At 50.8% G+C, this 22,175-nt stretch overlaps 1 protein-coding gene across 2 annotated transcripts in view; it reads right to left on the minus strand.

Moving 5' to 3' along the window:
- CAMK1G (calcium/calmodulin dependent protein kinase IG) overlaps positions 1 to 21,940 on the minus strand; it is a 29,496-nt gene extending 7,556 nt beyond the window's left edge. Inside the window, exons 1-5 of one of the 2 annotated variants that reach the window (XM_059147071.1) lie at positions 21,658 to 21,940; positions 11,151 to 11,271; positions 6,213 to 6,341; positions 3,046 to 3,120; positions 449 to 587 (exon numbers count right to left, since the gene is read on the minus strand). In XM_059147071.1, coding sequence (XP_059003054.1) covers positions 449 to 587; positions 3,046 to 3,120; positions 6,213 to 6,341; positions 11,151 to 11,242 — 435 coding nt within the window. In that variant the 5' untranslated portion in view covers positions 11,243 to 11,271; positions 21,658 to 21,940. Of the gene's footprint in view, positions 1 to 448; positions 588 to 3,045; positions 3,121 to 6,212; positions 6,342 to 11,150; positions 11,272 to 20,086; positions 20,259 to 21,657 lie in introns of those variants that run through there. The other variant, XM_059147070.1, reaches the window with a different exon arrangement.
- Between the last annotated feature and the right edge of the window lie 235 nt (positions 21,941 to 22,175).

The following is a 22,175-nucleotide window of genomic DNA, read 5'->3' on the forward strand; positions in this document are numbered from 1 at the left end:
TGTTGGTCAGCTTTCTAGCCATTAAGTTACTACACCCACCCTCCCCGCATCCCCAACTACCCTAAGACTGTTTCTTGAGGGGATCAAACCATGGTTAATTGTCTCTGATTTCTCTAAAGTCTAGTACATGCTTGGTGCAACATTGACACCCCCCATTAAGTATTTCTTACATTTTATTTTGACTGTGGCTAGGTTTGAGAAACATGTGGATTATCTTAGTATCCTGCTAGGGTGAGGCCCCATGGAAAGTTCAGGAAAAGGCTGAGATGAAACTTAGCAATGATTTTTCAGTCATTTAAGTTTTGTTTAAGGAATCTGAGGGCAGAAGGGACCTTAGGATTCTACTGCTCCTACCCTCTCATTTTACAAGGCTTAGGCTGCCCATGACCCAGGCAAGCTTCCTAAAGGGTCATTCTCTGTGTCCCACTGAGGGCTCCCACTTTGGCACCTTTAAGTCTCTGTGGACGATGCCATTCTCGTGGAGGTATTTCACTGCTGACAAGACCTGCTGGATCACCAGGCTTGCATCCTTCTCTGTGTAGACACCCCGCTCCAGGATCCGGTCAAAGAGTTCCCCGCCAGAAACACTGTGGGCATAGGGGCAAGCGCAGGAATCCAGGTCTCATTTCAGGTCAAAGGGACATAAGTGTGTTGCTCTGTAGCCATGAAGACACAGCTGTGGTGGAAGAGGCAGGTGCCCATGGCCTGGGCAGGGAGGTTTACTTTAGTCTGAGAATAACTCCTTTGGGTGTTGGAGTACTATCAAGAGGGAGTCATTTCTTCGAGCCAACCATTGCCCTCTCCCTGGACCCTTCCTTAAAATGCAAAATGCTCCTGGTTAGAGTCAAGCAAGTAGCCCATAATCCCTTTGTGAACACATTCTTAGCTGCCTATACTCCTGGCCCTAGGGCCCAGGGAACCATGATGAAAAGGAGAGGTGAGACTGAAATCAGGCCAACGCAGGACAGAGATGGTGTACAAAGGAGATCAACTGTGCTTGTGTCGGGATTTCTTTTCTCGTCGTGGAAAGCTGGGCTACCTAAAGCCGGAATCATGGACGGAGCTGTAGCAGTATTTGGAGACTCTAGTGGTATGGCACCTTAGGACTCAGAGGCTTTAAGATCCAGTCTGCCCCTGTCTCTTGAATGCCATCTACACTGCTTTGGCAAAAAAGTTCTGTAGTCCATAGTGGAACACCACAGAGGGAGACCACTCACTACCTCCTAAGAAAGACTGCTTTATCTTTCACCACCTTCTCAGTATTTCTCTATATTATGATGGAATCCACTGCTTGCAGTTTCTACCCGAGGATACGGCGTCTGCCCACGGGGCCACACAGAACAAGAATACCATCCTTTCACGTGAATCGTTTCCAGTATGTGAAGGCAGCGAAAGGCTCCGCTGAGGCCCTCTCCAGGCAAACCTTTCAGCCTATGTCAACCATGAACCAGGGCCTCCAGTTCTGTCACAGGCCTGGACCCCTTCTCACTGTCCCGGGACACTGGCTACGGACATGCGCGTGTGATAGGACCATGCGGTAAAGAAGAAGGAGAATTTCTCTAATCAAAAGGCATACCACCCTACTCCTTTGTTTCTATCGAAAGCTCTGGGCTCTGCCACAGGAGCTAGAGACCCAGGGGAAAGATAGTCTTGATGCACAAGGTGGAATTCCTGACTTGGAACAGCTTGGGTCCTAGCGCTGGTACTCTCATCGGCTTTGCCACTCTTTGGGGATAGCTCAATCTGCCTGCTTCCCTGCCTCCCCTACTGTCTCAATGTGGGCTAATCCTGTTGAACTGGCCTCATTAAGGTGCCACATGGTCCCTGCTCACTTATTAGTGCTGTTCTGCCTCCCTGCCTCCCCTCACCACACTCCCTTGACCACCTGCTCCCTCTAGTCACTGCGCCTCAGGTGAGCTGAGGAGTTAAAAGGCTGCTTAGGCCTGAGTTAGCTCATCTGAGTATCTGAGGAATAAGCCTGTTGGTCAAAAATACTGCATCTTGCTACAGAGATTGCAGAGTGGTGTGTGTGTATGTGTGTGTGTGTGTGTGTGTACTTTATAAATAGAAGTTTCTTTGAGTCCAAGGCTGAGCCCTCAGAAGCACCAACCAATGCCTACAGCATTCACCCCCAGGCAGAACTCCTATTTATACGTGATGGGGATGTGCAGACTTTTCTAGTGAGGTGCCATCTCTGTCCCACAGATGGGCACACACACGGTCACAGCTTGTTTTAACATTGAATGGATCTCTTTCGAGAAGGTCTTTTCTTTAAATATCAAATTGAAATCTAGGTACCTATGGTTTCTAATCCCACAGTAATTTTACCCTGGAGTGGCATTAAGACATTTATTTTTATTTCTTTTTTAAAGATTTATTTATTAGGGGGAGAGAGAGAGAGCATGAGCAAGCAGGGGGAGAGCAGAGGGAGAGGTAGAGAGGGAATCCTCAAGCAGACTCCCTGCTGAGCATGAAGCCCAGTGAGGGGGCCTGATCCCGGGACCCCGAGAACATGACCTGAGCGGAAATTAAGAGTCGCCCGTTTAGCCGACTGAGCCACCCAGGTGCCCTGGCATTAAGACACTTAATATTCAGTGTGATGGACACAGACAGACTGGTCAAAATGGACTCAAGCCATGGTGCCAGAGAAGGGTTCTGGAGGTGCCCCGCCATGCCAGGCATATCCCTTCAGCTGTGGGGTTGTTTCTGGGGTTATCCCAGAAAGGCTGACGGGGGTGACTGGGACAGCAGGGGTAAATGAATGAGATGGAGTCACAGCTACTCACTGACTTGTAGAAAATATTTTTTAATAACTGGTAAGGCTGTACTGGTACAGACCATTTCAATCATCAGTCCTAGATTTACCCCTCAGTCCACACAGAACATGTTTGTGACCAGAAGCATACTTAGCCTGAGAGAACTCTTGGCATTTGAGAGCTTCTTTAGCTAATTTTTGATCTTATCTTTTGAATCCCCATACTCCCACCTCTAGGCCTCCCAGGCCCCCAAGACACCTGTGGAGGAAGTGGGTCACCTTTCACTTACAGCTGCATGACCAGGTAGTAGTGAGTGGAGCTCTCGTAGATGTCCTCTAGAGTCACGATGTTTTCATGCTTGATCCTGGGGGGACACCAAGGCTCATGGTGAGTGGTATGTGGTGTAGGGGGTCAGACAAGGAATGGACACCCAGCCCACCGGACTTTTACTTCTGTTAGAGACTTCTGATGACAACGTTTAGGAAGAGCAGATCCTTGTGAAGCCTTCTCAATAAAAAAGCAGTCACAAAGAAATCCTAGAGAAAAGATCCCAAGGTTGTATTCAATCCCTATTTTTGAATGGATAATTGATCATCCTGCCTTCAGGGAACCGACATTTTGTCACTTCCCCAGAAATCTCTTTAGACTTTACCAAAAGAGAAAGTTAAAAGAACCGAAGAAGGCTACGAACACACCCCAAATGAAATTATTTTACAAAATGGGTATTGGATCTCCTTCAGAGACATCCTTGAAGAAGGCAGACTGCAACAGAAGAGAATCAGGTTAGCTAAGCCTCCTCATGGGTGACCATGGAAGGAGTTTTTGTAAAATTATTATTCCAGAATATTGTGAGGAGCAAGGAAGGTGCTGATTTCTGGGGTCAGCTCTGTGGGATGTTGTGGATCAGTAATTCTCAACCAGGGGCTCTTTTGACCCCCGGGAGATATTTGGCAATATCTAGAGACATTTTTGTGGTTGTAACTGGGGAGGAGGGAGGCGCTAACTGGCATCTAGTGGGTAGAGGTGGGAATGCTGGTAAACATCTTACAATGCATACAGAATAGCTCCCCAACCCAGTAAAGAATTATCTCGGCTAATATATCAGTAGCACTGTGTTTGGGAAAATTTGCTCTAGATTCCCTCTGCCTGGGATTACTCAAGGGCTAAGACAAGCAGAATAATCATATTAACCGGGGCTTGGCCTCGTAGGCAGCAATTCTATGCATGCCTTTCCAGGAGGAACATTTTTTTTTTCTTTTTAAAAAAGATTTTATTTATTTATTTGATAGAGAGAGGCACAGCGAGAGAGGAACACAAGCAGGAGGAGTGGGAGAGGGAGAAGCAGGCTCCCCACTGAGCAGGGGGCCCGATATGGGGCTCGATCCTAGGACCCTGGGATCATGACCTGAGCCAAAGGCAGATGCTTACTGACTAAGCCATCCAGGTGCCCCAGGAGAAACATTTCTAGGAAGTTTAACTCATGGCTGTGTAGCACATGGGTGAAGAACTTGGACTCTAAGGTCACTTGGGCTTGAGTGCGGATCTAGCTAAGGTACTCAGGAACTGGGTGACTTTGGCTGGCTTTCTCAAATATTCTAAAACCCACTTTTTGGTCTGTAAAGTCCATCTCTCTCATAGGGTTATATCAAGATTGAAAGAGAGAATGCATGTAAACTGCTAAGCACAGTGCCTGGGGAATAGCAAACACATAATAAACAGTAGCTATCATGTTTAAGTTTAATTTCTAAAAATTAAAGACCTGTTACAGTGGTTACCTGATGGATTCAACCACACTCACTAGCCGACAATGCTAACATAGTTTATCAATGGTTCATTACAAATAGATACTGATGGGGCACCTGTGCTGTTAGGGATGCTGATAAATGCAGTGGTAAGCAGGACCACCATAGTCCTTACTCTCAATGAGTTCACAATCTGTCTCGGCTCTAACTTCCCTGGAGCCCAAACTGGTATCCCCAGCACCCTCCCTGTAGTGACTGGGGAATACATAGATTCAATATGTTCCAGCAAATGTCCTTCTATTTCCTCCAAGCCTACACCTCCTTTTGGTTTCCTTTCCCAAGCAATGATATCACTATCCACTGAATTGCTCAATCTCGACTTCATTTTTTTCTTTAATAGACTTATTTCTTTGGGGGGTAGGGTAGGAGGGACAGAGGGAGAGAGGCTCAAGTGGACTCCATGCCAAGTATAGAGCCCAACATGGGGCTCAATCCCACAACCCAGGAGACCATGACCTGCCGAAATCAAGAAGCAGACGCTTAACCAACTGAGCCACCTGCATCATTTTTAATACTTTTCTCTTGTCTCCTCATTCTTTGTGGAGATTATTGAGGAAGTGTTAGAATTGGTCTCCCATTCTCTAGGCGCTCATCAAATCCATGTTACACCATCCTTAAGAGGAATGGCTCTAAAATAGAAATATGATCATGTGAGCCTTTCCTTAAAATCCTTTGATGACTTTTCTTTGCCCACAGAGTAGAGTCAGTGCTCTTTATCATGGTATCCAAGACCTTTCATCATCAGGTCTCATTTGATTCCATCTCCTGCCCCTTGATGGTCCTCACTCTAAGCTCAGGGGGTCCCAACACTGACTCTTCCCTAACATCCTCTGTACTTTCACAGTTCTATGTTAAAGTTTATGTTACCCTCAGCCTGACTTCCCTTTCTGCATTGTCTCTTCTGTCTCCATCAAATTCTTCTCATCTATCAAGGTTTCTTTTCTTTGAAAATGTACCTAATACCCCATACTTATTTTTTTAAAAATGTAGGCAAAACAAATCTGTCTTCTCTAGACTTTGCCTTCTGCTACCGCTGGCTCATGCTCAGTGGGATTAGAATTTGTTATGGGCACTTCTGTCCATGCCCAGAAAATGTGAGCTTCTGAAGGTAAGGGATTTTAGCAGCCTTATTCTTGTGCTCCTGATGCCCAATACACTTTTGGCACACCACGGGGTACCACAAGGCTTTATTATATGGGTCCTGCTGTTACCATTTGATGGTTTGTTAGTGTGGCCTCCGTTGTGACGGTTGGGTGCTGAACCTACATTTGCTTTGGTACAATCCAGGCTAATTTCCAAATCTTATTCTGCTTCCTTAATTACTGATTCTTCCTGGTATTGGCCCTCAATTGATTTTTGTGCCTTCTAGCTAATTACTCTCTGGTGTACATGCACAAACCAGGTCTGGCGCCAGCTGGTTTGCTAATCAATTTGCTGTATGCCTTTCCCACCATGCCCACCCCTCCCCCTCCAAAATCAGCCAAGACACCTGTCTGGCTAAACGTAGCCGACTGATCAAACGGACCCATCAAAGCGATGAAAGAAAGCAACGCCTTTAGGTGTGGAAATCAGCTTCAGTCCTTCTCGAAGGTAATTTGTGAAGGAAATGTTGTGATCCCACAGTTGTACCCGGCCAATACTAGGACCCACTCACTTTTTCAACACAGCAATCTCATTCTCCAGACTGCTGTCCCGGAAGGCAGGTGACTTCTTGATGCACTTCAGGGCAAAGAGCTTCCCTGTCAGCCTTTGCTTCACCAGGAAAACTTCTGAAAAAGCTCCTCTAAGTAGAAGACACCAAGAAATAACAATTAGTACTGGCTGGCTCGGGAACACTGTCAGAAGCAAAACCGAGGGGCAGATGAAAGACGGCGGGGCTGGTAATTAGTTTCCATTGTTACTGTGGGGACCTGAGGAGCTGTATCGAGGGCAGAGCCCATCCGACAAGCCCTGGGTCCTTTCTTTCTAGAAGGAAAAAAGTTTCGACTACAGACACAGAGACTAGCCGGGTGCTATTTCCTGATCCTATAATTTGCGAAGGACTCCCAGGGACTCAGCTTTGGTTATGGAGAAATTTCCATCTGGCCAAACCATTAAAAAGGGGCCACTGCAGAGCCAATTTACTTTGCTTGTTCCAGCACGGTGGAGTGTGGCACACTGGAAAGGCAGCTGGAGTTAGCACTGGGGACAGGGCTCAGGCAGGGATGGAAAAAAACTCCAATCTCTGTTTTCGATGGTGATAATTACCCTGAACTCATTATCAGATCCTAAGGGGAGCTGAGTACCCTCTCATTTAGTAGGATCTGTGAGAAAGAAAGACAAGACCCCAGCAGCTCTGGGCAGGTTTCCTGAAGATGGAGAAGCTGGAATCCAATGGAAACACAGGGTAAGATTCCAAAGAACAGCGTTATTTCGTTTTGTTTTGTTTTTTAAAGGGACTCCGAGACCAGGCTGGAGCTGGAGCTATAGTTAGCTAGCAGTGGTTGCTGGAGCCCAAGTGTCCATAAGTGAGGACCTCAGCTTTGCGGGTGACAAGTCACTTAACTTCTATAAACCCAGTTTCTTGATCTGAAAAGGGGGAGTGTCAATAGTAGCTGATTCACAGGGTTGTTTAGAAGACTAAATGAATTCACATATGTAAAGTGCTTAAAAGCATTGCTGACATCTGGTATACTGCATGTGTCAGACACTATTATTGTTATCACTATTATTATTTGAATACCATCAGGGAGGACACCTGGTAGTGACAAGAGGCCATAGCGTGTAAGGGAGGAAACAGCTGAACCATCCTCTCCCAGGCCATCTGGGGATTCTAGAATGGAGGCCCAATAGCAGTAAAGCTTGTGCAAGGACTTTGAGAATCTGCATTAGAAAATACTTGGTGTTTCCTGGGTCTGAGCTTCCTGTTTCCCCCAGCTGCACTCAGCTGAGTTAATCAGAGCCTTCAGAGCTTCCTCTATCCGTTATTCATTCCTTCACTCATCCCTTCAATCAAGATTTATTGAGCACCTACTGAGTCAGACACTGGAGATAAAAAGGTAAGTGTTTCGGGTCTTACAAGGCCTGTAGACAAGTGAGGAACACAGACAAATGAACCATTAACATTTGATGTAAAACTTGTTATTATGCACTCAGTGAATGCTTGTTCAGCTGACAGACCCTCTGCGCTAGCCCTCGGCTGAGTATCAGTCTAGCGCAGAGTCTGGTGTGTGAGATGGACACGGACGGAGAAGCAGGGGGTGTTGGGAGACCACAGACAATGAACGCTGCAGACAGGGTCTCTGCTCGGCTCTGCTATCAGCAGATGCTGGTCACCGTGGAGCCACTGCACATCTTCATACAATAATTATCACAACACTTCTCCCCAGCAGATAGCAAGCTGGAAACAAGGGCGCTTGTTTCCTAGTGTGTACAATGTGGTCGCTTGGCGTAGCTAAGAAGCACGTAATTAATTCCCAGGCTTCGGGCTTCAGAGCACCCTGAACCCAGTTTTATGGGGTGAATGGGAGTCAGCCCAGTGAAGAGCTGGAATGGCTGTCCCAGGCGGGGGTGAGAGGGACTAGCACGGAGGCACAGGAGAGCAGGGCGGGATGGGGCTACTGGGGCCCAGCACCATTTGTGAACTGTGAGACAGGGAACAAGTGGGAGGAGAGTCATGAATGTGCGGGAGAACCTGGTCCTCTGCCTGATCACATACGGAAAATGCTAAAGAAGTGTGTGGTGGATGGCTGGATGGAAGCCTGGAAGGCTGGTTGTGGGAGAAGTCTGGCCTGGGATTAGCCGTGTGTTCTACTCATCTGCAGATCCCACTTTCCCTAGTGTGAAAGGAGAGAAGTGAACCACACAGCCTTCAAGGTTCCTGCCGGCTGTGACTTTCCGGGACCCACTTTCAGAGTCCCCCCTTTCGCCTGTACACATAGGTGGCCGCCCCATTTCAAAGCTGACACCCACCCTGGGTCCTCTTGTGGAATGAGATCAAATTGAGACCTTCCTGGGGGTGTCATTTATATTGCAGTGTGTGTGTGTGAACGGTGCCGCCTGGAGTTGTGCAGTGTCACGGCAATTCGAAATGGTGCTATTGCCCTTCTGCCTCAGGCTGCTTTGTATAGTGCGAGTGCGAGTGTGTGCGAGTGTGTGTGTGTGTGTGTGTGTTGCATGTGGCACATGCGGTGGGGCAGGGGAGATCAATTATAAGACTTAATTGTGCTGTTGGTCAGACTGGGGAGCAGAGGGAGTGGAGAGCTAGTTTTGAGCAGTTAAGGTTGCTGGGGTCAGAAGGCAAGACAGGTAGAACCTCTAGAGCCAGGAGTGCTTTGCTGCCATAGAACTTGGTCTGCCTTTCCTGCTCTGAGAAGCTCTCCCCGCTTGCTGGGAGAGGTGACGGAGGTTCGAGGAGAAAAGCCTCTTCCTGCCAGTGGAAGGAGGCGGGCTGGCAGCGGGTGACATTCCCCCGGCTACAGACTAGCTCTGCCCAGTCTCCCTCCCGTACGGCCCTGGAACTGTGGGTGACCTCCGGGCAGAGTCAGTAAAAGCCTTCTCTCCCTGGTGGGTTGTTCCAGAAGAGCTGAGGGCTACAGAGAAGGAGCCTTTGTCCTGAGATTCTGGGACATCTTGTTCAGGGGAGTCTGCTCTGCCCACTGCTCCCTTCCATTCAGCACCTCCCCTTAGTAACGACATGGGGTCTGCAGCCTGGGCTCTCGTGGCCCACTCCTGGGCACTGCAGGGGTGCCTACTCTTTAGCTTTTGTTCAACTGTTGCAGCAGCGGTCACCTGCCCTTCCCTGTCTTGTCCCCTCAGTTCCCCGTATCAGGGCGGGGCTGGGTAGGTTAGAGCAACTGAAAGCATGTAAAATAGAGATTCCTGGCTGCCCCGCCCTGCCCCCGTCCCCTTCCTCAAATTCCAGGGCAGTAGGTCTGGGACTGGGAATCTGTATTTTTTTGTGGGTTGGGAGGACCTACATAGGCTAAAATGCGACTAGGGAACACTTATTAACTCTCTTGAGTGCGGCAGTGCCATTGTGCATATAGAAGAAAATGCCGTTATTTTTAGGAGATGCAGACAGAAGGATTCCAAGGTGACATGTCATGGTGTTTGCAACTGTTTACAAGTTGTTCAGGGAAGTCCGTGTGTGTGTGTGTGAGACGTGTGTATGTAAAACAAATATAGTGAAATGTCAACGATTGTTGAATTGAGGTGGTGAGTATATTGGTGGTTCAGGTACTATTGTTTCACTTATTCTTTTTTTTAACTTAGGTATTTTCACAGTTGCAAGTTAGAGAGCTAAGCACCCCCGGTGACTCTGATGTCCCTCCAGGTTGAGGACCTCTGTGGCTGAGCTCCACGAGAGCAGCAAGTGTCTGGCTGCTGCCAATCCCACAACCCACGTCTGAGCAGAGCATGAATAAGCGCCTGTCAACCTGGGCATCCTCCCGTCCTTCTCTTGGTTTTTGGGATTCTTAGCAAATCATTTCTGATTCACACATGAGTCTTATCCCTCTCTCCTGCCAAAACTCCCCTCTAGCCACCCCCATCTTGGCAAGGGTCCTTGATGGAGGGCCAACACTATGATGACCAGCACCAGTGCCGAGATCCTCCTGGGGGGCTCAGACCCTGAAACTTGCCTGAGCAGGGAGAGCTCTGGGGGGGGGGGTCTCATCTTGGGGCCAGGCCTGGCTCCTCTGCGTCTACAGTGAGAGAGAGTGTGGGCAGCTGTCACTGCTCGAGGTCACTGACTCCTGGCCAAGGCAGAGGGAGCTAAACTTAGCCCGAATTGGCTCAAGGGAAAGCTTGCTTGAATGGACAGCCTACTCCCTGCCCCTCACTTCCTGGGGCCCAATTAGCCCAGACTAATTAGCTGGCCAGCTGGGGTCCCGAGGCTACGGAGCCGGGGGCCTGGAGCCATTGGCAGCCTGCGTCAGAGCCTGCGCCCGCCCGGAGGAGAGGCAGGACTGAGCGGACAGTCAGCTCCAGACAGGCTGTCTCTGTTCCTCCAGCCGTGTAATCGTTGTCAAGGGGCAGGCGCAGACACTCCAGAGGCTGGTAGGAGTTTGGACTACGGCGTGACTTTATTTTTCCAACATGGCACTTAAATACAGAGCAGAGAGGAGGGTGGTGGGGAGCGGACTCGGCGTGTGTCCCGTCAGCTCTCTGGGCTCCAGAAGCCCCTTCTCCTCTGTCTACAGAAGACAGTGGGGTTGGCTGACCTGCTCGCTGCCGGAGGAAATAAAGGAACTGGAGGAGGAGGGCCAGGAAAGTTCTAGGGCCACTGAATCTCTGGAAGGGCTCCAGAATGCCTCCTTCCTGCCACTAGGACAAGAAGCCTCAGGTTGTCCCCGACCTCGAAGCAGGGTCCCTTGGGGTGGGGCAGGGTGGAGAGCCTAAGGAAAGGGCTGGTATCCCTGTGGGCCCCAGTGTACAAAACCAGCTTCCTCTGCTCTACCGACCGAGTCCCTTCGAGCTGCTGAGATGATGTCCCAGCCGCCTCAGTCCCAACTTGTCAGCTGTTGCTGGCCCAGAACAATTCTTTCCAGGCTCCCCCCACCCCCACCCAGCGCACAGCCCCACTGCCCCGACTCTCAGCCCCGGGACTCACGATCCCAGCACTTCCATGAAGATGAAGGTTTTCCGGATGTTCGTGGTCTGTTTCTTCCAGGAGCTGCAGTCATCGTCTTCCTTTCGACCCATCGCCTCCAGAGTTGAAGCTTGGGGGGAAGCTTTGAGGAAGGGGAGAAAAGGTCTGATCAACGAATGTCTCAGATAGGATGAGAACATGGCAAGAAGAATAGAAAGCACATCTCTTACGTAATAACCTGAATGAAGGATTAGGAGCAAACCTGGATAATGGGCAAAAATAACACTATTCTCTCCAGTTGCTTTTTAAAACTACTACAACAGGGGCGCCTGGGTGGCTCGGTGGGTTACGTGTCTGCCTTCGGCTCAGGTCATGATCCCAGGGTCCTGGGATCGAGCCCTGCATCGACTCTCTGCTCAGTGGGGAGCCTGCTTCCTCCTCTCTCTCTGCCTGCCTCTCTGCCTACTTGTGATCTGTCTGTCAAATAAATGAATAAAAAAAAAATCTTTAAAAAAAATCTAAAATTACTCTAACAAATGTGTTGCACGTCTATTACCTGCCCACTGGTACTTGCTGAACACTCAAGGAGTTGAGAGTCTAGTGATGCAAAGTCCACTTCATACATACATATATATATATATATGTATATAAGGGCAATAACGCACACACGTATGGATTAGTACACGAACATCCACCTTGGGGGGATCTGAGCTGAGCTGTTTCCTGTGTTTCCAGGAGATGGCCAACGTGTTGATTCAAACCCCAGAATCAGCCCGACGACCCGTCGGTTACCACCTGTTGTATCTGTTCTCCCACATCCCCAGTGATGCTTACTGCTATCTCTCTCCTATCCGTTCCGGGCTAAATGAAAGGCATCATTCGATGAACGAGCATCATTTCCTTCCAAACTCCCACAACATGAGTACAGGGCTGGAGAAACAGTTATTCATTAAAGTCTGAACTGAATCTTGTCCTCTTTGTATCGGGGTTCCAGAATTGCCATATTCATTCACCCGAGTCAGCAGCTGTGAGGCGCCGGGTGCCGGCCGCGCACCAATGATGGTTCTGTCTTGGGACCGGCAGGCTCCAGGGGGCATGCCATGAGCAAGGGAAGTACCCCACGTGCAGTGACGGAGTGTGGGAAAACGGTGGAAGAATAAAAGCTTGGTTTGTAAGAGGGAAAAATGGAAATGGTCACCTTTAAAGAAAGTCACGGAAGGGCCTATAGTTGGTCATGTTTAAGCTGGGATCGGAAGTGTGTGCAGGAGCCTGCCGAGGATGGAGTGTGTGTGAGGGAGCATTTTGGCAGATGGAGTGAAATACAGGAGGTCAGCGTGGAGGCGGGGCAGGAACAGAACTTGAGGGGACGGGTGCGCTCTGCATGACTCCGGGCGGTGAGTGGGCAAGGGAAGGAGGGAGGGGACAGACCACAGAAGGCCTTATCAGCTCTGCTGAAGATGCTGGATTTTCTTCTAAGGAGATGACAAAACACAGAAGGATTTTTAGCAGAGCAGGTACACCCCTGATGTTTCAGAGCTCACTCCAGCTGCTCTGAGGAGAATGGGGCGGGGGCTAAGAGTTGGTACATGGAAAATGGGTGGGGGACAGATGTGCAGGAGAGAAACGGCGGTGGCTTCGATCATGCTGGCAGTGAGGGAGAGAAGGGGGCTCAGGATACATTCTGGGGTTCTGATTATACGAGATCAGGCGATCTGCCCACAGAGGGTGAGAGGGGTCTAGGCTAGCTGTCCTGTTTCTGGTAGGAGGATGGGGGGGGGGTGTTGCCCTTAGTGAGTCAGTGAATACTCGACAGAAACATGTTCTTGGGGGTGGTTGGATGGGTTGGGGGGAATCTCTGTCCCTTTGGGCCCCTTCTGCCCGAATAGTCTCTACTACAGGCTGACACTGAGTGTCTGGGAGGGTGCGGGAACGTTTCTGCCAACAAGCTTCTCCCCATTCTCCTTGGAACTAAGAAGTAGGAAAATATGTCCAACGGATGCATCTCTTAGGCAATGCCCTTCCTTCCCCATCAAACAAACAAACAAACAAACAAAAAACGAACCAAAAAACACCTGTAGAATCCATGGTCTTCTGATAGCCTCAACACAAAGGGGTTTGTGCCTCCACAATTTAGCATTGGGTAAAGAGCAGATTCAACCTGAGTTCAAATTCTGCTGAGGCTAAATGCCATTTGAATGGCCGTAGGCGAGTTATTGACCTTTTAGAGTCTATTAACTCATCTGTAAAATGGGGACAGAGCCCTCTATGGTCATGGTGCAGGGTAAATGAAACAGTGGACATAGAGACTCAGCACATTGCCTCCCGTGTACTGTACAGTTGTGATAGAGATAATATTTGGGGGGATACAGAGTCTACGTAACCCCCGTCTGGAGGACTCAGGCATATGTAGGTTCTACGGGAAAGAGGGAAACCGCTTCTGCATTCACAAGTGTGAGGCGTAAGACCCTGTGCACAAGAGGAACATGACTTGAGGGAGGGCCTTGCTGGGCAGGAACAGGTGGCGACAGACTGACAGTTTTGGTCCGAGTGGATCCTGGGAAGGAGATAGGAGAGATGGGTGCACACATCTTTGGTTGCACCCATCCAGGAATGGGGGAGGTTGGTGACACAGATGGGTGGCTTCTTAGGACCCTGCTGGGGAGAAGCCCTAAGCAACTCGGATTGCAACCACACTGAACAGGGCAGGACGTAATCACGGGGCAGGCCTAGAGGGAGGAGGTGAGTGAGAGGGGGTGGCTTGACCTGCAAGATTCCGGAAGTTCCCCAGGGCCTGTGGGGGGCTGGAGCCTGCTGGTTCCAGAACACGGTAGCTCAGTGTGTGGGTCTCCCCAGCTCAGCTGTGCTGAGTGGTCTCACGCTGTCAGCTTGAAATTGGCTACAGTGGGAGTAAATGCCACAATCAGGCTTCTGCCCCACCCATCCTTAAACTCTGTCCTTAAATATTTATCATCTCACTTCTGCCCAGGGCCCTGGTGAGGGGACACAGAGCTGCTAGAGGGCTTATTCCCTGGGGTCCAGAAGAAGACAGCATTGATCAGGGCTTCTCAGGAGAAAGTAAGTGGCTGGGAGCTGGGCTTTTAGTGGAGGGTGTCAGCAGGATGTACCACAGCCCAGATGGGACCAGCCCCACCTGAGGCCAGCAGTCATCCTTGGGTGAGCTCCCAGACAATAGGGATCTGAGGTCCCCGAGGGGTCTGAGGCCCCCTTCTCCTCTATCGACAACCAAGTCGAGTAAGCACCTTATAACATAAAATGCCCCCTTGAAGCAGAACAAGAGGAGGAGAAGCCATCTCAAGGCTGTGTGTTTTCCTGGAAGAAACTGAAGTAGCTCAATGAGACTCTGTGGAACCTGAGGTGCTATAATGATCAAGTTCAAATTTTAAGTTCTCCATTTCCCTTTTCTGCTGCCTGGTGAGGGTAGGACTTAATGAGAGAGATTTTCTAGGAGATGAAGATGTTCTATTCTCTTTGTTCACTTCCATATTGCGTGTAAACTCGCAACCTCGCTGTATACTAACTGGTGGTGGATATTATGAAAAACCTGAGAAAAGTTACGAATTCCTTAGCATTTGGTATGTTCCAGTGCAGACCTGGCATTTTGTGCTGGTCTTTTCAGGCCCGTTTGTGGAATTTGCTCCCCTGGGAGGGTGGTGGCCCAGAGGGACACAGTGACCCAAGCACTAGCCAGAGGAGGACCTGCCGGCAAGGCCACAGCAGCCTAAGCCCTGATTTGGAGGGCATAGTCCACAAGGCACAGATAAATGAGCCCTGACTGGCAGACTGCTTTGAGGAAGACGAAATACTAGAATCAAGGGCTATCTTTAGCCAGATACCATTCTGCAGATTCTTAGCCCCAAATCTGGCAACTTCCACTTATCAGGACGGCTGTCATCTGTGCTTGGACCAAGTGCTTGTTAGCTTACACGCTGCAGCTGGAAGTCTTGAAGAATGTAGGGGATCGGGGCATAGGGGTGGACGTTAAAAGAAGTCAAATCAACAGGGTCAGTCTGTGTCCCACTGTTTCTTCCACTCTGTCTCTCTCCCCCCCCACAGACTGGCAGGGCTGCAGATGATGCTTTTATAGTATAGGTAAGGACCCATCCAAGACTCTTCTTTCCAGCTTGGGGACCATCAGCTGGGTGTTCATTACTCCCCCTGCTGGAGCCCCATGGAATGATGGGCTGCTCTCCTGAAGGCACGACCACCTCATTAGCAGCTCTGTACTCACTGTTCCTTCTCTCCCATCTCTCTTAAATAGCTTAAAAACATAGTATTCTTAGCTAAGCTAGGCTATAAGAAAACATCTTTCCCGCCCACCCCTCCTCCCATACACTCAGTACCAACAATTTAGCTCTATCTTCAGAACAACGTGGAGAACTCGGGGGTCCAGATCTGAAACCCCCAATCACTCCCACCCCTCCCTGACCTCAGAGAGGTCCCCAGGCCCCACGCCCAGCACGGTGGAGATCTAACCATGGGCTCTCAGAGGGGCAGCCCACAGTGCTTCTGCATCCTGTTTCTTTCTGTCAAAGTCCTCCTCCTGCTCCCATGACTCCTGTAATCTAGGTTCTTTCAGAGGAAAAGAAAACACATTCTGAGCAGCTTGCAGCCCCAAGATTGCTGTCATTGTTCCCAAAGTACTCCCACTTCTCTCCTTCCGGCCTCCACTTCCACTGGGCTTCAAGGCGCAGGAAGAGCCGAGTTACCGCTGATTTCACAGGTGTAGCTCAGGAGACGCCGTGGGCGTTGGCACCTGTGACCTCTACTCCTCAACAGGGCAAGGCCCTCGAGGACATTCTGCAGAAATGACTCCTGGCCACGGAGACGACCTTATTCATGGGGCCATCTTGGAGGTGTGGAGATAACACTCCTTTGTTCCCCACTGGACAAAACCCAGACATTTTTCAAAAGAACGTACACGTGGCTCTCTGCCTGGGGCCAAAGCCGTGCAGAGGTCAGTTGTAGGTTGTCGGTGGATGTCTGAGTTTCCCTCCCCTGTGAGCTCCCTCCTCTCTGAGCCCAGAGAGTTCAGCCTGCCTGTGTTAACTGATTCAGTGAGGAGGAGAGGCCCGTGACGAGGGTGGGTTGATCAGAGAGTTGGACTTAAAATAGGGACATGGTGAAGAATGGACTCTTTACTTTGCTCTAGAGAGAGACCTCTAGCAAGAAGACCCCTAGCCTGGGAAGGGTAGGCCTTGGGCCTCCTCTCTCCAGTTCTCAAGGTCAGGCTCTGTTTAGACCACTGCAGCAGGACAGGGCAGAACGGCCACAGAGAGCTGAACCACCTTGGCTCCATATTCAACCTCACCACTCAGGGCCTGGGCCTGGTTCTTGGTCAACAGCACTTCCCGGGGACACTCGAAGAGGCCTTCCCTGACCATTCTATCTGGAGTCAGCCCCTCTACCCGCCCAAGTCACTCTACCACGTGAGCCTGCCCCTTGCTTCTGTAAAGCCAGTGACAATCTGAGATGCTCCTGTTTATTTGTTTGAGGTCACGTCCTCAGGAGAAACTAACTCCAAGCAGACCAAACCTTGCCTGTCTTCTTGTCTCCCTGGGGCCTAGTGCAGCACCTGACTCCCAGGCGGCGCTCAGTCATAGTTTTCGGGGTGGTCTTCCTGCTCTGTTGGGGGACAGTTCCACAGCTGGGGAGGAGACTGTGGAGGGAAAGTTATTCCTAAAGGGCAGGCCAGGTAGCCCTGAGGGGGATGCAGCCTCTGAGCGCCACCTTCTCTGTGCTTCTGGGGACGGGCTGTGCGGTGTGCGGTGGCATCCAGTCTGGTTGTTTATGAGGTGCTGCTGACAGATGCTTAGGCCCCGAGCCCAGGAGGCAGGTGCCCTTCTCATGTTTCTTCCATGGCGGATCCCTGTCCTTCTCTCCTTGCTGGGCTCCATTTGGTTACAGGAACAGCACTAGCAGCACACAGAACTCTCAGGCAGATGACGCCTACCTTCAGTGTCCTCCTCACTGTCATCACCATGCCCCAAAGAGGCCAGGTCACCTCAGGACCCCACACTGCCCTGGAGCCTCATTCTGGCCCCTCACTCCTGCCCACCATGCTCCACACGGCCTCTTCACTGAAAGTTTCCTATGTGGAGTCCCAGCTGCTCCGAAGTGCTTATTAGAAGAATCAGCTGGACTAGCAGCTTCAAAGTCACCCTTCGTGATAATATATCTGAGAGCCTTGGGTGCACCGTGTTTTAATCCAGGAATTCCATTCCATTCCATTCCATTCGATGTGTGTTTCCCAAACCGGCAGCAAGTTCCTAAACTGGGTAGGAACAACCCAGAGGAGATGGAGAGAGGGGGAGAACTTGGAGGAGCACTTTCAGCCCACAGATAATGGCTCTCAACTCTACCTATGGGAAGAGCCACGGTGCCTTGGTTTATGCCCTCCCTTGGGGTTTCTGGGCAAGCAGGTATAAATCACTCAGGGCATGGTAATCAGGCCTCCGAGCCTTCTTGAGGGACCATGTCTGGCTCTCTGACTGATCTTAGTAGAATCAGCCCACCCTAAGACTGCTTTGTGGTCTGCTTCCAGGCTTTTCCATTTCTTGGGAGCATGACTCAGAGAGGCTTGTGGGTCTTGGGAGGGAGGTTATCAGTTGGATCATCTTTCATAAGAATGTGCTCTGTGCCTCCAGGCTGGGGCTCACAGAGTCACAGCAATATATAAATCACTTGATTATAAGGGGGTAAAAGGCTAACGCTGGGATGTTTTCTTGCCCTGAGCTCCAGTTTCCTGGACTCCGGCCTATATTGGACTTGGCGTCATCCTTGGATTGACAGGGACATTAGAAAAAGCTCAAGTTCTTGTCCTGGTTTTGACTTGGTACTGAGGAGCTGTGCAGCCCCAGGCAGATCGCTGTCCATCTCTGGTCTGCCACATTTCTCCTTAGTGAAAAGAGGAGATTGGAATAGATTAAGGTTCCTTGAAGTTTGTTTTTCAAAATCTTAGTCCCAGAAGACTGTCCGTGTGCAAAGCGGATTTGCTGCTCCTTCTTAGAGATTCATGGCCCACGACAACTCTTAAAGACACTTGGTTAGTGCTGTTTAACCTGGCATCCCCCCAACTTACTGGACTGTGGAGCTCTGCATCCAGGGGATCTAGGGTTGCCCAGAGCCTACTGTGGAAAACAGAGAGACTGGCCATCACTGATACTTAGTGATTCTCCATGGGTTTGAGCAACACATGAAATTTCCAGCAGTGTGCTGCCCTCAGTCACAGCACTGCTCTCCTCATGGTGTCAGAGGCACATAGCTGGGCCTGTGTGAGCCGTCACAACCCATTCCCACCTCACCTGCTGTAGCTCAAGCCCAGGCCCTGGATCTTAAAGCCTCCTGGAGACTTCTGGATGGACAGAACCTCCCCAGAATAGGGCCTCCAACTCCAGCACCCCCACCAGGCCTGTGTCTCAAAGGCCAGCACTGCATGCCAGTTTCGGTTCACAAAATCACTGAGGAAGGAGGTTTTACAATGGCCTCCTGCAGTTTATTTCAGGCTCAAACCCACATTTAAGTTTAAGCAAATCCCTCCTGCTACAGTGACAAGCCAGAATTCACATGTTGCTTAAGATTTATTGTGTGCCTGTTATAAAAGAAATGAACATGCTCTAGGGCTTCATTTAGTGGCAGAGAGGTCAACACACAGGAGTCCCTGGAGAGAGCAGGGTGTGCTGCTGATTCCTGCTGTGCTCCTAACCCTAGGGGGCCTCAGTTTCATCCTTTGCTGAATGGGATCCCTGCTCTATTCCCACCTCCGCCGCCCCCCCCCCCCGCATTCCTGGGGTATGGGGGTGGGCACAGAATCAACTGCTATGATGCTATGTAGTGGGTCCACATCACAGGCACACGAATTAAACCCCATGTGCTGGGGAGAAAGCGAGGGAAACAAATAAGACTTTAAATAGACCTCAATACACAACAGGGGACGTGAAACCACTGCTCCCTAACCGGTCACAGCTCCCAAGTACGCCTCACAGTGTGGGCATCGCATCTCACTGTGATTTTAAAATGTTTAAAAATATCTACTTTTTCATGCATCATGGTCTTGAAATGCAAACCAACTACTTCATCTGGTACTGAACCAAGAGAGCGAGCTCTGCCACCAGCCTGGGAAATACTGCCTGCCAGCATTTCTTCACCCGCATCACGCTGGTCTCCCTGGGGTACCCTTCTAAGGAGTTTTCAAGGGTAAAAGTGTTGACTGTGTGCCTGCCACAGGCTGCCCTTAAGCCAGACCCTGCAAGAGGTGCCTCCTTTGTGCAGGTGCAGGGCTCCTGACTGGGAGGTCCCCGCCAGGCACGCTCCGCCCGGCCCGGGGAGGTGCGCAGAAGGCGGGCGGCGCGCACGAAGCCCTGCGTGACCAGCCCCGCCTCCCCGGACGCGGGCCTGACCGGCGTGGACAGCCGCACGGAGCCCCAGCCCCGCAGGCGGTGACCGAGGGGGCGCGCCCGAGGTTGTAGTGGCGCGCGCTGCCGCTCCCGTCTCATTCATACCGAAGCTCATTCACCCGGCGGCCCAGCACCGCACACGCTGTGCGGGGCAGTTATTTCTGGCCGTGAGCGCGCTTGTGAGCGAGGAGAGGGTGCCGGGGCGCGGCTTTCCGCTGCCCGCGGGGCTCTCTCCTCTCCGGGCCCCAGTGCTCCCAGGCCTTGCGGGGGGTGGGGGGGGGGAGTGGGGGAAGGGAGGTCCTGGCTGAGCGCTGGGCAGGGCATCCTGCGGGCGCTTCACCTGCATCATCCTCCCCATCATCGTGCCTGACTGCCGCCTTTAAGGGACCGTTTCATGGCTGCGGTACAGATGGGCAGAAGTGGTAAGAAAAATGCCCCAAATCAGGGAGTAAATCGCAGAGCCGGACTTGGGAAACCCGTCTACCAGCGCCACCACAAAACCTGTTGCCTCTTTCCTGGAGGTGATTATTTGATTTCACTTACCTTGCTTCATCTTTAGGAGGTTTTCCTGCAACCCCAGCACCTGACCGAGTCCTCCTGGAACACGTGACTTGGATGCTCTGAGAAAGGCCCTGAGACCAGGCCAACCACTGCTTCTCCTGGCTCCGACCTCAGGCTTCTTTCCCAAAGTTTTGCCCTGATTTTCTCAACAGAGCTGTTCATACACACCCGCACCCAACTCATCCCTCCCAACACACTCTAGCTATCTGTAGTGTCATGCAAAGGTCACTGATGATGTCAGAAGTCTTGGGTTCAAATGCTCATAGAGACCAGCCATATCCAGGTCTGCAACCCTCAGCATTCTCTTTGAGTAACTGTGGTCTCATCTATACGATGGGAGAAATACTATTCGCCCTACCAGCTCAGTGGGCTTGTCCTAAAGGCAACTGATTAGAGGCACATTAAAAACTGTAACTGCGGTCCCCATATCAGGTATTACTAAGCACTTTGTGTTATGGACCTATTAGATCTCATCTTTGGCCCTGGTTAAGGCTGGGTCAAAGGAACTGCCAGGAGCTGGGCTGTTTCCGGCTTCTGCTCTGGGAAAGATCATCTCCTTCCCCAGGAGAAACCTGCCTGACTCTTTGACCCTTCTCAGAGGCTTTCCTCATGATCAATTTATCCAGCTCCAGAGCGAGCAGCTGGCCAGCCGCGCACTACCGCCAGACCAGCTCGAGCCCTGGCAGCTGCCTCTGGGAGCCTCGGGGTTAATGCTTGTGCGTCAAAGTTACGTGGAGAGAAAGGGCCACAGTGCTCATGGGGGTGGTGGAGAATCCAGACCTCCTTTTGCCATCTTCACCTGCCAGCAGAACTGGGGAAGTTTAAAGACAGGAGGGAGCTGGACGAGCCCGGGGAAGGTGAAGGCGCGGTCTTGTGACTGAGGGCAATGAGTCCTGCATCCTCACGCAGCCCAGGCGGGGCCCTGGAGCTGGAGCCTGTCCAGGGCCCCTTGCCGGGAGGGACCGAGACTGGTCCGTTTTCCTGGGGGTTACAGAGCCACAGGCTGTTTATAAAATGCCCTTTTTGCCCACTGGCTCTCTTCATCCTCCCAATAACCCAGACAGGTAGGAAGAAGGGCATTGCTCCTTGCCAGATGGGGTCAGAGAGGTTAAGAGATGAAGGATGGGCGGGAGTTAGGGGTCCAGGCACGCTAGGACAGGTCCTGGGACAGCCCCTCCCAGCCTCAGAGCCCTGAGGATTGCCCCAAGAATGCAGCCTGCAGGCAGGCATCGCAGGAAGGACAGCTACCGATATTTCGCTCCCCTCTCCCTCCTCAGAAGTGCTAACGGTCCCCACTCACGCCAGCCTTGAAGTGACAGCAGATGGCTCTAGGTGGAGGTGCCACCGGGCCCCCATTCAGACTTATTTTCCAAGGCGGCTACAACTTACCCTTGATACCACACGAGTCAGGCAAGACTGGAAATGGGGTTGAAATGAACAAAATACCCAAGTTCCTTGCAAAAGTGTTTCTTCACACACATCTCTAGGTGCCGCCTGCCTCCCACTAAGCCAGGAAACCTCCCCAAAGCAAGAAAAGAATGAGACTTTCTTACCCAGAGACTCAGAAGGAATGGTGCTCCTGGTGCTCCTACTCCAGCTCCCACAGGTCTGTGAGGATTAGCTGCTCCAGTGCCTTAACAATAAACCGAATTAAAGGGGAGGAATGCAGGGGTTTTCTTTCCCAGGACCGTAACCAGGCAGTCTTAAAGGGGAGGAATTGCATCTTCTGCCTTTTTCTCTGCTTTGCTTTCCCTCCCTCCAAGCAGCATTAAGCCTGGTCCAGAAAACTGCTTTTGCAAAGGTCCCTTTTATGCCGTGTGTGTGTGCGTGTGTGTGTGTGTGTGTGTGTAATTGTGTTTGCACTGATGTGTGTAATGGAAAGAGAGGGAGGAAGAATAAAAAACAAGAAAACAAAAAAAGCCTCATATTACAGGTTTCCATTGGCCTGAATGGGGTGATAACAGAAAATCAGAGAAGCTTTTTAGGACTGCCTGCCTCAGTTTCTCTTTTAACTACTCAGTTGCTGGAGTGTATTGTGTAAAAACACCATCTGAGGCAAGAGGCTATCTCC

The sequence above is a fragment of the Mustela lutreola genome, chromosome 14 (genome assembly GCF_030435805.1).
Source record: "Mustela lutreola isolate mMusLut2 chromosome 14, mMusLut2.pri, whole genome shotgun sequence".
In the NCBI taxonomy this organism is placed as follows: Eukaryota; Metazoa; Chordata; class Mammalia; order Carnivora; family Mustelidae; genus Mustela; species Mustela lutreola.